At 49.6% G+C, this 13,687-nt stretch overlaps 1 protein-coding gene across 1 annotated transcript; it reads left to right on the top strand.

Annotated features, from left to right (window-relative positions):
• The first annotated feature begins 5,549 nt into the window (after positions 1 to 5,549).
• Positions 5,550 to 12,039, top strand: LOC134489809 (zinc finger and SCAN domain-containing protein 16-like). Its single transcript, XM_063292676.1, has 3 exons — positions 5,550 to 6,350; positions 7,381 to 7,504; positions 11,539 to 12,039. The coding sequence occupies exons 1-3, from the start codon at positions 5,550 to 5,552 to the stop codon at positions 11,973 to 11,975; spliced, it is 1,362 nt and encodes a 453-aa protein (XP_063148746.1). The 3' UTR covers positions 11,976 to 12,039.
• Positions 12,040 to 13,687: the final 1,648 nt, after the last annotated feature.

Here is a 13,687-nt window from a genome sequence, read left to right as displayed (position 1 = left end):
TCCCCACAACCGCACAGCTTTCCAAAGAGAAGCGCCCCTTCCTGGACACCCTCCTCCTTTTCCCAAGGAGCAATGCAAAAATCCGATTAAATGGCCTGGGCCGCCGTTTCCTGCAGCCAGGACTCAGCGACAGGGGCGCCTCGGACCGACGGCAGAGGGGCCGCAGAGCCCCCGCCGGCCATGCAAGAGGGGAGTCGCGGCGGGGGGGCGCCGGTCTTTTGCAGAGCCCGCCTCCCCTTCCCTGCAGCTGGGCGCCCCGCAACGGCACCGCCCCCGCGCGCGCCCCCCCCCCGCCGCAGCTGCCGCGCTTCCCCAAGCCCGGGAATCCCACGTGGTCTCTTTGCGTTTCCCAAGGTTCGGAAGGGGGCCCGACCGGAAGGAGCGAATGGGCGGCCTTGTTCCCCCCCGTCTTGTCTAGGAATCTGAGCGTCGCTCGTTTTAACCCTTAGAGAACCGGGTGACAAGACAGTCCCCGGGCTCATCGCGTGCACGCGTTCCGAGTCGGTGCTGCTGGCAGCGTTTCCCCTCAGTAGCAGGACATTCGAGCTGCTGATTTACCGGGAAGGTTGCAGTTTTCTATTAAAAGGAAACGTTTTATGGCAGTGCCCGACATTAAAGTCAAAGCCAATTATATGTGGAGGTCCTCAGCTTTAGTTGTGCAGTATGAGGCTTATAGAACAGTTTTCTTCCTGCAACCTGGCGCCCTCCAGGTGTAGGACGACAATTCCCAGAAATCCCAGGCCGATATTAACTGAGAATTCTGGGGGCTGTAGTCCAACAGATTTGGGGGGGATCCATTTGGGAAAAGCTGTTGAACGTGCCAGTCCTATTTGTCTCTCAGAGCCACAACCCTTGCGCTCGCTGTGGTTTGAGGGTGGTTTGTGTTGAGGGTGCCCTGTGGACACTGTTGAGGTGCTGAGAAAAAAAAGAAACTTTTCTTGGGAAGAAAATATGCTGAGAGAAGTCTTGGATCAGCTCAATCTGAAGGCACCTTTGGGGCACAGATATTTCTGGGAGTCTAAGGTGGGAAATTTGTGTTCAGGATAGTTTTGGTTGCTTGTACCATATTTGGAAATAAATAAAACATTGCAGAAAAGACCGTAAGCTTCTCCTGAGCCCTCAAAAGTAAATGCAGTTTGTACTGAATGTACTTATTTCCATAAGCATTATTGGCAATACCGATGCCTCCATCCTGTAGCTAAATTCTTCCCCTAAAGACCACAATGGAATGGCAGCCAGTAGGAGCAGCTGCGTAATAATTTTCCTAAAAGTGTGTTCGGGTTCAGTTTATTGCATCAACTGGGTCAATTCCATAAACTTTGCTTCACTTAACCACGGACAAGCCAGTTCTGCAAACGGGCTTCAGCTTCTTAATAACATGTAATTAGCGGAAAAAGGGCTTCCAGACTCTCTCAGGGTTTTTTCTCTCATAGATTAACAAGGCGTTCCTCCTGCAATGTTCACGGATAGGAAAGATTCAGGAACCAGTTTTGCCAACAGCTACTCGCAAGCTTCTGTGTTATCCGGTGATCCTCTTGTGGGATCCTCAGAGGGCTGTTGAAAAGGAAATTGGTTGCAGCTGATTCCTGATGACTCCATCGATCAAAACTCTCCAAGCTGACCCATTCCTTGATTCCTTCCTTGCTTCCTTCATCAAATTTATATGGCCACCTGTCTCCCGAAAAAGTGACTCTGCACTATCCAGTTCTTGCAGATGTATTTCTGTGGCTTCCTGTAGAGGGCGGAGGGAATGGCCCTGAAGGACAGGAGGAAGCACTGTTACCAAGGGAACAGTCCGATAAGAGGGGCTTGAGCCTGGGCCAAGAAAGTACCTTGAAAAAACATCTCAGACAAGCCCTTCCCTCGTTCACTTGAAGGTAAAGTGAGGGAGGAGGAAGCACATTCAGAGTTGCAAGATTCTGTCACTACTGTATAGATGTTACAATAAAAGTAGCCCTGGCCTATATGGTGTTGGTTCCTAGTCTGGTCTACCTTGTTGGTCCACCTCGTTGGGCTGACACTTCCACTGCTCATGTGCTGTCCACCTCATGTGCTGCCAGCCTCTTCTTCTCCTTCGGTCTAGCTTGCTCAGCATTGTCTTCTTTTCCATAGATGCATCTAGAAAATTGTACGTGTTAGTTACGTCCGTCATCTCAAGGTTTATCTTAAATTCTTCTAGTTTTCCAGTGACATAATCTTCGATTTCTTGACATTCCAGGAAAGCCTTGTCTTTTTACTTTACTTTCAGCGTGATTATTCTTCTTTAGTTTCTGTAACCAAGGCTGTATCCTCATATCTCAGGTTAATGAAATTCCTTCTACTTATTTTGACTCTGGTCTTTTAATGGTTAGTTCTTCCAGACCTGTGGTCATTGTGATGAATTTTGTGTATAGACCAAACAGATTGGGCATTACATTACTGCCCTCTCTGACTCCTTTTGCAATGATGAACCATTTGGTCTTACCAGTTTATTTATTTTATTTTTAAATTTTGCCACTGCCCATCTCCCCCCAGAGGGGGGACTCTGGGCAGTTTACAACAGTTTCCATTCTCACTTGGCTTTCTGGTTGTTGTAGATTTCTTATCAGAAGAATCAGATGCTGGGGTACATCCATTGCTCTTGAATGATCAACACCACTGGGAGTTGAGAGCACTTTCAAGAACTGAAGGAGAACAGGACAAAGATTTGCCCCAGAAGGCAGGATTAGCAATTCTGGGCTGAAATTAAAGGACGTTCCAGATGAGCATCCTGGTGGCCCCAGCAGATGAAGGGACTGACCTCCATTTCAAGGAGGCTTCAAGCCAGGGCTGGGCCCCTGTCCACCAAGGATGCCTCAGTTAAGTAGCCTCCAAGGGGTCATCCCCAACCTCATGCTCCTCAGATGGGTTGGATTCATCCAGTTGGTGGGGTAGGGAAATAACAAATAAGGGCCATCTGGAGGGCAGCAGCTGAGCCTAAAATCTACCTCCATGCATTGCAAACCCAGGATTAGGAGAGCTGGAGGTGTGGGGAAGAGGAGGGATGACATATGTAAGCGGCGTGTACGTGTATGATTTCTTTTACAGTATTCCATCCCCCTCCCCAGTCTGCGAATTGCGATTCTTCGCTCCCCTTAAACTTTCTGCCTACCATCCCCCCTCCCCAAATGCCCCCCTTACTAAAGGGCTGCCAATCCACCAAGCCAAGCCTCTCCCCAAAGGCCATACATAGATCTTGTAATGAAAAAGGATGAAGAGGGGGGAAAATGCATAGGCTCTTCATGTCCCCCCTGCCCATTTATCCCCTTCCCCAAAATGCCCTCTTCTTCTTCCTCTCTAGGCAAGGAGGACTCTCTCAGTTTAACCATTAAAAGACCACAGTGCCAGGGGAATGGAGTCACAGAGATGTAGCGGCTAGAGAGGAGAAGGGGGATAATAAATCAAAAGAGGGGGGGCTCTTCCTGTCCTGCCCACTAGAAAATGTTAAAGCAAAGTGAGCTTGCTTTGGCTGGAGCAGGGAAGGCAGACCTGTAAGTCCAGGGGGTGCGGAATGGAAGGGGGTGTGCCTGGAACTACAATGGAAATTTAGTAATGCAGAGAGATTGATTGATTGATTGATTGATTGATTGATATCCCCTCCCAGTTGTCCAAAGTGTTTTGCAATGCATGTGATTGGTGCAGATTCATTGTTCAGCACCACGTGCATGAAGACAGTATCTTGGGGAAACCCTTTTAAATGATGAAAGGCAAGTTGCTAGTCCATATAGACGGGAATGTTGGTTCAAGAGGGTGTGTGGGATGATCTCTGAAGCTGAAGAGCGTGTTTGCGGCGTGCCCGGCTTCGGTGGAGTTTTTCAGTCATTCTCGGCCCGCCACTGAAGTATTGTAGTATTTTCAGTAGCTCCTTCTGCAGTTTACAGGATTTATGCAAGCACATCAGTTTGAGGAACTTGGTGCAAAATTCACAGATGTGCCTTTTAAGGGCACCCCGAACCCTTGGTATAATCTGGGCAAAGCTGAACCGGGTTGAAGTCCCATTAGATTCGCTTCTGCTTAACGTTTTCAGCATGATAAAATAGAACTGTAAGGGAATGGCTGGATACATCCTTTGCTTTTTAGAGCTAATTTAAAAGCAGCGGTCATTTGCTGGGGATGATGGGTATTGTTGTCCAACACATCTCAGGAGCACCAGGTTCCACTCAGCTGCAGCTTACCCTCTCATTGAAACAACCCTGGCAGACCGCAAAAATAGAGACCTGGCAGGGGTGTTCTTACACACCCCTGCCTTCAAAATCCCAACGGACATATCTGTGCACCTTTTTTTAAAAAGACTAGGGCAGATCTGGTTTTAAAACACACATCTGCTGCTCCAGTTTGTAAGTTTATCTTCTTTTGGAATGTTTTCCTTATTTAATTAAATTAATGAGTGACCCTTATTGAATCATCTGTAGTTTATAATATCAGAAGCAGGAAATAACAATGGATATTACAGATGGATCTACTGTTATTTCCTGACATTGCATGTGTATGTGTGTACTCATAAACATTTTAAAAAACGAAGCAGTTTTGGGTCTGGTTAGATCTGGGATGAGACACCACCAGGAAATTCCAGGGATGCAAACAACTCATAAGGCAGTGTCAAACTACTTCACTATTGTTGCTAAGAAAACTCCATAAATGTGCAGAGGGTCTTGAGCAGGACCAACACCTAGCCAAAAAAGTGAAGCAAGGTAGCCCTGATTAGGATTTGGATGGGAGACCACCAGGAAATCCCAAGACCCTAGACTAGACTAGAAAGTTGAAAAAACATTCTGGAAGAAGGCAATCGCAAATCACTTCTATATTTTTACCAAGAAAACTGCACAGATGTGAGGCAATCATTGCTTATTATAAATATTTTTTCCTGGGTTCTGTGGTTTCTGAACATTCTTAGTGGGATATTTTCCCCTGCAGTGTGAATTTTTGTTCTAAATATACTTTAAGCTTCTGTGAATCTCAGGTTCCTCCTTGCCTTGAAAGAGTAAACCCTGGCTTACTCCAATTATGGTTCTGTTTGGGCTCTGATTATGCTGGTAATCAGCACCTGGATTTCCTATTGGAGGAAGAGACTTAAAAAAATAAACCCTAGGATTAAAATAAAACTGCAAATATGATCCTCACCATTAAAAAAAAATAACCTCCTCCATGTGGATTTTGCTTGGGGAAAGAAATAGATATGTCAGAAGGTTAATAGAGAGGGATTGCAAAGCAAATCTGCAGCATCCTTCTTCCTAGACACGGCCAATGATTTTCCAGATGTTGAAAAAGATGCACAGGTGATCTTACAAGAGAAAAGCAGCTATTTGGGTATCCAAACTCAGGGACCCACTTCTTTTCCTCCAACAGAAACATCACTTGACAGGTGAGAAAAGATTCTGGATTCTCTGCAGCCCGCCTTACTCCAGCGACCAAAAGTCACAGAAGAGTTGGTGGACTTCTTTGATATACTTTTCCATTAGGCTAAACTCTGCAGTCTGGACCCTTTGTCCCCTTGGTGAGACGTAACCAGTTCCACCGTTCTAGGAAGGGAGATGTCCACCAAGCAGGAAGAGGTGTCTGCTCCAGATTCAGGCACCCCGTCTCCAGAGCAGAGGGTGATAACCGTCATCAAAGCGGAGAAGCAGGCGTCGTCTGGGATTCAGCCGGTGGAGACTTCCAGCAGAGTGGGGGGCCTCCCTCGAGTGACTCAGGTGGGGACCATTGGGGAGTATCTAAAAAAGCCTGCTCCCCAGGTGAAGCAGGAACCGGAGAAGGGGCTGTCAGAGCGCTGGGAGGCTCAGTGGCAGGCGTTCCTGCACACCATGCAGTCCTCGCATACTGGGTGGGGAAACCTGGAGCTGTCGGAGGCTGCGCGGCATGACGATGCTCCTGACTTCGGTTTCTCTGTGGAGGGAGAGGGCAGCCCAGCAGCCAAAGAGCACGGGACCAAGCAGTCGTCCCAGCTTGCTGGGAAGAATCCAGAGGCCTGTGGCCCGGAGGGTGATGGAAACAGCAGGAACCTTGAGAAAGAAAGAGAAGAGACTCTGAAGGCAGAGGCGAGGAGCGCGGAGGTGCAGCGCCAGCTCTTTCGCCGGTTCTGCTACCAGGAAGCCGAGGGCCCACGAGAGGCCTTTTGCCGACTGTGGTACCTTTGCCATCAGTGGCTGAAGCCGGAGAAGCACACCAAAGAGCAGATCCTGGACCTGCTGATCCTGGAGCACTTCCTGACCATCCTGCCTCCCGAAATGCAGAGCTGGGTGAAGAGGAGCCACCCTCAGACTTGCTCCCAGGCAGTCACCCTGGCAGAGGATTTCCTGCTGAAGCAGCAGGAGAACAAGAGGCAGACACAGACGGTAAGAGCCGAGCTTTGGTCACAGCAAACCAGGGAGAGGTCTGCAAAGAGTCAGGAAGATGTAGAGAATAAAGAGGACGGCCCTGAGGGAGAGAGGGGAGTTTTCAGGCTTGCAAGATTGATGTCGGCCTCGTGGGGTGAACCAGATAGGAATCACAACCAGAGGAGCTAATTCTGCTTTATTGTAAACCTATGTTACCAGAATCTTGCAAGTCTGAAAGTACAATCCTCCCCCCACCCCCTTATACAGCCCGAGAAACCAGGGAGGGTCCCTTCTGAGCCTCTTGCCCCTCCCACTATCCAGCTGTGGGCTGTGCTGCCTCTTATCTGACCGTTCCCTTGACTGCTTCTCTTGGGCAGTCTCCCAAGGCCTTTCCCACATACCACTAAACTGCCTCTATGTCTGCATATAGCCCAAGGCCTCAGATTATCCACTGTTGCAGGTTGATTGGAAAATACATCTTTTCTGTTTGCTCTGAGCACTCTGAGGCTGTCCTGGGGGAGTTCCCCCATGCCCTTATGCCCTTTACTCCTTCTACTAAAGTGTTCCTAAGGAGCAAAGGAGAGCCACGCATCTGACCCAGAGCCCGGGTCCTGGATCCTGCTCACAGCTCCCTTTTAAGACGGTCTAAACTGCCAGTGATCACTGCTGCTTGTAGAAACGAGTTCGGCTGCAAGTTCCATAAACGAGGCCTTCTTTGTATTGGTCCTGAATCTCCCTTCCTACCTGACTGCAAAGTCCAACATTGGGAGAGGAGGAGAAAAACTCCCTTCTGCTCACATTTTCCACACTGCGTGGCTTGTCTGCCCAGGGGTGTCCACGAAAGAGGTCAGAATCTGCAAGATGGCAGTCGCAGTGCTACAGCGGAAGCCCCGCCCCTTTTATACAAGCACGTGCAAAAGAGGTGGGGCTGCCATCGTGGCACCATCCTGCCATCTTTCAGATTTTGACTCCCCCCAAGGCAGAAGCCCCTGTGTCGGCCCCTGATTTGTCTTTGGCTAAGAACTCAGCAAGGCCTCTTCTCTTCCAGGTCCTGTTCCAAGTGGTGACGGTGAATTTCCCAGTTGGGGAGGAGGAACCTTCTAAAAACCTCCCCGGGCACCCAGACAAGGAGGCTAGTGCAGAAAGAAAAGGACACGTTACTCACCCTCTGGGTAAGAACTGCACATTTGCTGTCCTTGCCTCCCTTTTCATAGTGGCTTAATGCATGGGGGCACACAGAGCCTTTCCTTCAGGGAGCTCAGGGCAATACTTTATTTTATTTATTTGTGTATTTATTATATTTATATCCTACCGCAGTCTCTCTCTGCAGTGTTTGATTGTGTTCTGTTCCATTCCGTTCCGTTCCGTTCCGTCCACTCCATTCCATGGTGTTCCGTGGCATTCCGTTCCATTCCATCCACTCCATTCCATGGTGTTCTGTGGCATTCTGTTCTGTTCCATTCCGTCCACTCCATTCCATGGTGTTCCATGGCATTCTGGTCTGTTCCGTTCCGTTCCGTCCACTCCATTCCATGGTGTTCCGTGGCATTCCGTTCCATTCCGTCCACTCCATTCCATGGTGTTCCGTGGCATTCTGTTCTGTTCCATTCCGTCCACTCCATTCCGTGGTGTTCCATGGCATTCTGTTCTGTTCCGTTCCGTTCACTCCATTCCATGGTGTTCCATGGCATTCTGTTCTGTTCCGTTCCGTTCCGTCCACTCCATTCCATGGTGTTCCATGGCATTCTGTTCTGTTCTGTTCTGTTCTGTTCCGTTCCACTCCACTCCACTCGTGTTCCATGGCATTCTGTTCTGTTCCGCTCTGTTCCATTCCGTTCCATTCTGTTCCGTTCCGTCCACTCCATTCCATGCTGTTCCGTGGCATTCCGTGGCATTCCGTCCACTCCATTCCATGGTGTTCCGTGGCATTCTGTTCTGTTCCATTCCGTCCACTCCATTCCATGGTGTTCCATGGCATTCTGTTTTGTTCTGTTCCGTCCACTCCATTCCGTGGTGTTCCGTGGCATTCCGTTCCATTCCGTCCACTCCATTCCATGGTGTTCCGTGGCATTCTGTTCTGTTCCATTCCGTCCACTCCATTCCGTGGTGTTCCATGGCATTCTGTTTCGTTCTGTTCCGTCCACTCCATTCCGTGGTGTTCTGTGGCATTCCGTTCCATTCCGTCCACTCCATTCCATGGTGTTCCGTGGCATTCTGTTCTGTTCCATTCCGTCCACTCCATTCCGTGGTGTTCCATGGCATTCTGTTTCGTTCTGTTCTGTCCACTCCATTCCGTGGTGTTCCATGGCATTCTGTTCTGTTCCGTTCCGTTCATTCCATTCCATGGTGTTCCATGGCATTCTGTTCTGTTCCGTTCCGTTCCATCCACTCCATTCCATGGTGTTCCATGGCATTCTGTTCTGTTCTGTTCTGTTCTGTTCTGTTCTGTTCTGTTCCGTTCCGTTCCGTTCCGTTCCGTTCCACTCCACTCCACTCCACTCCACTCCACTCCACTCGTGTTCCATGGCATTCTGTTCTGTTCCGCTCTGTTCCGTTCCACTCCACTCTATTCCGTTCCACTCTGTTCTATTCTGTTCCATTCTGTACCACTCCACTCCATTCCATGGTGTTCCATGGCATTCTGTTCTGCTCTGTTCCATTCCGTTCCACTCCACTCCACTCGTGTTTCATGGCATTCTGTTCTGTTCCGCTCTGTTCCACTCTGTTCCACTCTGTTCTGTTCCACTCCACTCCACTCCACTCGTGTTCCATGGCATTCTGTTCTGTTCCATTCTGTTCCGCTCTGTTCCATTCCATTCCATTGTGTTCCACTCCACTCCACTCCACTCCATTCCGTCGTGTTCCGTGTGTCAGGATTGTCTTACCGCAAATAACACGCAGACGCTGGTTTAGGGAACGCAGGTTCAGGGTTTATTTGGATAGTTGCTGTCCAGGAGAAAGCCGAGAGTAACATGGTGTGGTTACAGTTTCAAATATATTGCCTTGTTCCCGCCACTGTTCCTCCCTCCCCACTCTTGCCCCGCCCCCTTCCGGGTTTCCTTATTTGGGTAGTTGCTACCGCGCCCTGCTCATTCCTGCCCTGTTCGTCGTTGGGATATGGTGTTAATGGACGGGTGCCGGCTCAGCCCTGCTAAGGTATTTCCTGGCTATTGTTTCTTTTGTTTTACTTAACTACTTCTTCTTTTCTTTTCTGTGCTTGGGGCTTTCTTTTGTCATGTGTGCACTGCCATGCTTTTGCCCCATGGCAGTGCACTCGTGACACCGTGGCATTCTATTCCATTCCGTTCTGCTCTGTTCCATTCTGTTCCACTCCACTCCATTCTATTCTGTTCCATTTTGTTCCGTTCCACTCTGTTCCATTCCATACCACTCCACTCCATTCCGTCGTGTTCCGTGGCATTCTATTCCATTCCATTCTGTTCCGTTCTGTTCCATTCCATTCTCAAACCCTGTAAGAAAGACTGGACTAACCCTGGAGAGAGGGAGGGAGGGAGGGAGGGCTGGTGAGACCTAAAGTGGCACAATTAAGTGTGCAGTCCAAACTGGATCTCCCCAGTCTTGGTGTGGTGCAACTCAACAGGTGCCATTTTTCTCCTGCGAAATTCCTTGGGGGAGCAGGTTGCCAGAGGCCCGGAACAGTTGGGGACAGAACTGAAGCCAGATCTGAGCGGGAGCACTCCTGTCCTCTTCCTTCCAGGGACGCGGACTTGTAGACTGCTGGGAGGATAAAACTCCCTCGCCCGGCGACTGAAATGATGGCTTGTGGGAGTTAGAGGTTGCCCACTTCTGGATCAGGGAGGGCAGTTTCTTTTAACCCCCCGAAGACTCTCTTTGAGCCCTGCTTGGGAGCCCCAGGACATGCGGTCAGTCAGGTCAGGTCACCGGAGTGGGCGGGGCCGAATTTCAGACCTATAATTCCTGAATCAGGCAGGTTAAGTAGCGGAAACTAGTGCCGTAATCTCTCAGAAGCAGCGCACCCATTTTGTTGAAACTTGAAAAAGAAATGGGTGGAGACAATACTGCTGCTGGAGGTGTTTAAACCAAGGCTGGATGCTATATGTTGGGGATGTTGTGGATTCCCACACTGGGCGGGGGGCTGAACTAGACAATCTCCAAGTTCCCTTTCATTGTACTGAGTCAGGAAGGTGACCTTGACGGAGATATGCAAGAACTGTTCCTTAGGCAAAAGGGGCTGAAGCGTTTTTTAAGTCCAGAACAATTTTTTTTTAATCGTATGACATAGTTTGGTGTTCATGCTGCTTTTTCTTGCTGGGAAATCCTTGTGAGGTCCAGTAGCCAGATGTATAGACTATTTAGCCGTGACAAGCCACGTTGCCCAGGGTGCACCACGAGGAGGCTAGTCTGCATTGCACCGAGTTGGGCTGAGCGGGAGCGACTGGCCCAAGGGCACCCAGCCAGCTTTCAGGCCTAAGGCGGAACTAGAACTCTCCTACCATGCCTGATTGGCTCTTGGGCTGAGAGGGAGGGACTGGCCCAAGGGTACCCAGCTGGCTTTCAGGCCTCAGGCAGGACTAGAACTCTCCTACCACGCCTGATTGGCTCTTGGGCTGAGAGAGAGGGACTGGCCCAAGGTCACCCAGCTGGCTTCCGTGCCTCAGGCAGGACTAGAACTCACCGTCTCCTGGTTTCTAGCCCAGCACCTTAACCATGAGTAACATTCAGAAGTGGCTCAGGTGGACCCCTCCCTGATTCACAGGGGTATAAGAAGGGGGAGGATGTTTGGCACAATCAGACTGGCAAGATTCTGTTCTTATAGCCAATCTCAATTAAAGGTAGTTTTAACCTCCTGTGGAGTGGATTTCCTGGCTGGGTCTACCTGGTGAGGCTGACATTCCTCCTTCCCATTCGATGATTCTGTGAAGATTGGCCCTTACAGCCACAGTTGCAAGGATGTCTGTCTGCACCATTCCCTCCTCCCACAGGCACCCCTTTTGAGGCAGGAAAGACCGCAACACCCTGAGTAAGCCCTCAGAAATGTGTAACAATTTAAAAACAGAAAGAACACCCCACAACACACACACACAGTCCAAATTCAGGCTTTGGCCACTTGTAGATTTGGCTGCAGGTGCTGAAGAGTTGCCCGCCCCAGCACGACCCTCCTGGTTCACAGCTCAGTTGGGAAGCTGTTGTCTTGTGCGAACACATCTGGAACTTTTTTCTCCAGCAGCTGGTGACGCCTGGAGCTGGAAGCCCTGGGGAAGAAGCTCTCATCAGGATTTAGTGACCGAGTTTGCCAGTCAGGACTTGGAGGCCAAACCCACCAACAGCCGGCAGGGCAGACCTGCAGCTCAGGGACCTGGGTTCACGCATCCCTCAGAGCCCCCGAGGGCCCGGAAGGCAAAAAGCCGGAAGATTTGCAACGTCTGCGGGAAGAGTTTCAGCTACAACTCAAACCTGAAGCGTCACTGGAGGACTCACACGGGGGAGAAGCCGTACGGCTGCTCGTACTGCGGGGAACGCTTCAACCAGGCCACGAACCTCATCCGGCACCAGAGGATCCACACGGGAGAGAAGCCCTACAAATGCTCAGATTGCGGGAAGAGTTTCAACCAGAGCCTGCAACTCATTCGGCACCGAAAAACCGGCTTCAACTGCAACTGAAGCAGGCGGCGGGGAGATGGGCTTGCGGTGGGCCTGTGTGTCCCAGCAAGCACCAGAGGAATGCCGAGCCCAGAATCCCAAGAATCCTGGACCATCTTGCTTATCCAGTGGGAAGACGGCAAATGTGCCTTGGCTGCAAAGATTTTTGGTGGGTGTAGTGTGTGAGTTGGAAGAGAAGGGGGCTCAAATTTGCTGGAAGGTGGAGCAGAGAAGAGCTGGCTTGCCACTTTCCTTTGCCTTCTGCCAATAATCAGCAAAACAAGCTTCTATGATCCAGAGGGAGACACGGTTTGCATCCACTGTGTGTTTTGCTGGTTTTTTATTTTGCTTTTCCAGGGAGAGGGATTGTTGGCAAAAAAGGGATGGGGGGAGCTATGGGTCATTTGACGGAAATGCCAGCCCAGTGTGAAGTTGGTATTCAAGGCCATCTGAGACGGAGAGAAAGGAAATTCAAATAAAATTGCCGATAATACAGTTTTTTTCTACGTTTTGTCTGAGGTAGTCACAGTCAGAATATCTTGCGTCTTTGTGTTATACATTTTCCCAAGTGATTTTTCATGGACTCCCTAAGGAAAAAGATCAGTTATAACACCGTCTGCCTCTTTTTATGAAAATGCCACAGTAATGGGATTTTGTAGATTATTTTTAAAAAAATGGGAGTAAAGCTCCACTTACACAAGACACTTAACCAGAATTGTTTTGTTTATTTATTACAGGTGTTTTTATACCACACAGCTCAAAAGAACATCTAGCAGTTTATAATAGGATTAAAATGAATTAGTCCTGAAGCCTACCATTAAAAACAAGCAATTTAATATAAATATCTAAACATCACAATTGAAATTTATGTCAGTGAGGTGTAATGGGTCATTGAAGTGGGGGGGCTGTCAAAAGAATTAAGATGGCAGCCTTTGAATGTGGGTTGACATCATACACACGTACAAACGGGCTGGGCTTAATCAAGACGGTCACAACCACCATCTCGATTTTGTTGACAATCCCCTGCGGATGCTGCTGATTAATATCTTAGACTAGGAATGGGGACAACTAGGTTCAGGTTTATGAGTGTTGGTCTCCCCACTCCTAGTCCACTGCCTTCCCCACTAGCCCACCCTGGCTCCGAAGCTGAGAGAAGGGCTGGCCCAGAGTCCCAAGGAGCTTGGGCTGAGGAGGACCTGGACCTGGGTCACCCCCCATCCTAATCCAGCCCCTTCCCCACTACCCCACACTGGCTCTGGGGCTGAGAAGGAGGGACTGGCCCAGGGAGTTCTGTGGCTGAGGGGGGATCAGAACCTGGGTCTCCCCACTCCTAGTCCAGTGCTTCCCCCACTAGTCCACCCTGGCTCTTCCTGGCCACAGGAAATGGTGGTCTTTGCAAGCCATTGGGAGGAAGAAAAAGTTCTGAGTGTGCTGATTTTCCTCCAGTGATTCTTCTGTGCTGACTCAGTGGAACAGATTTTCTCAGCCTTGGCCACCTGAAGATGTGTGGACTTCAACTCCCAGAATTCCCTAGCCAGCATAGCATAGCAGCTGGCTGGGGAATTCTGGGAGTTGAAGTCCACACATCTTCAGGTGGCCAAGGTTGAGAAACACTGCACTGGAAGATGGTCAGAGATTGCCCTGGCTTTTAGATGTGCTTTTCTGGCTCAGCTTGAGTGACTTTCTGTAACTTGCCCTGGTTGGTTTTTTTTGCTCATGGAAGAAAAGTATAG

Source organism: Candoia aspera, chromosome 2 (assembly GCF_035149785.1).
Source record: "Candoia aspera isolate rCanAsp1 chromosome 2, rCanAsp1.hap2, whole genome shotgun sequence".
Taxonomy (NCBI): domain Eukaryota; kingdom Metazoa; phylum Chordata; class Lepidosauria; order Squamata; family Boidae; genus Candoia; species Candoia aspera.
The sequence above is the reverse complement of the archived record's forward strand: the minus strand, read 5'-3'. Positions and strand labels throughout refer to the sequence as shown.

What these genes read in the sequence shown, in the direction of transcription:
- LOC134489809 (XM_063292676.1), top strand. Translation starts at nt 5,550, where the DNA reads ATGTCCACCAAGCAGGAAGAGGTGTCTGCTCCAGATTCAGGCACCCCG. An exon ending in ACAAGAGGCAGACACAGACG is followed by an intron (nt 6,351 to 7,380) that starts GTAAGAGCCGAG and finishes CTTCTCTTCCAG; the next exon opens with GTCCTGTTCCAAGTGGTGAC. An exon ending in ACACGTTACTCACCCTCTGG is followed by an intron (nt 7,505 to 11,538) that starts GTAAGAACTGCA and finishes TTTTTTCTCCAG; the next exon opens with CAGCTGGTGACGCCTGGAGC.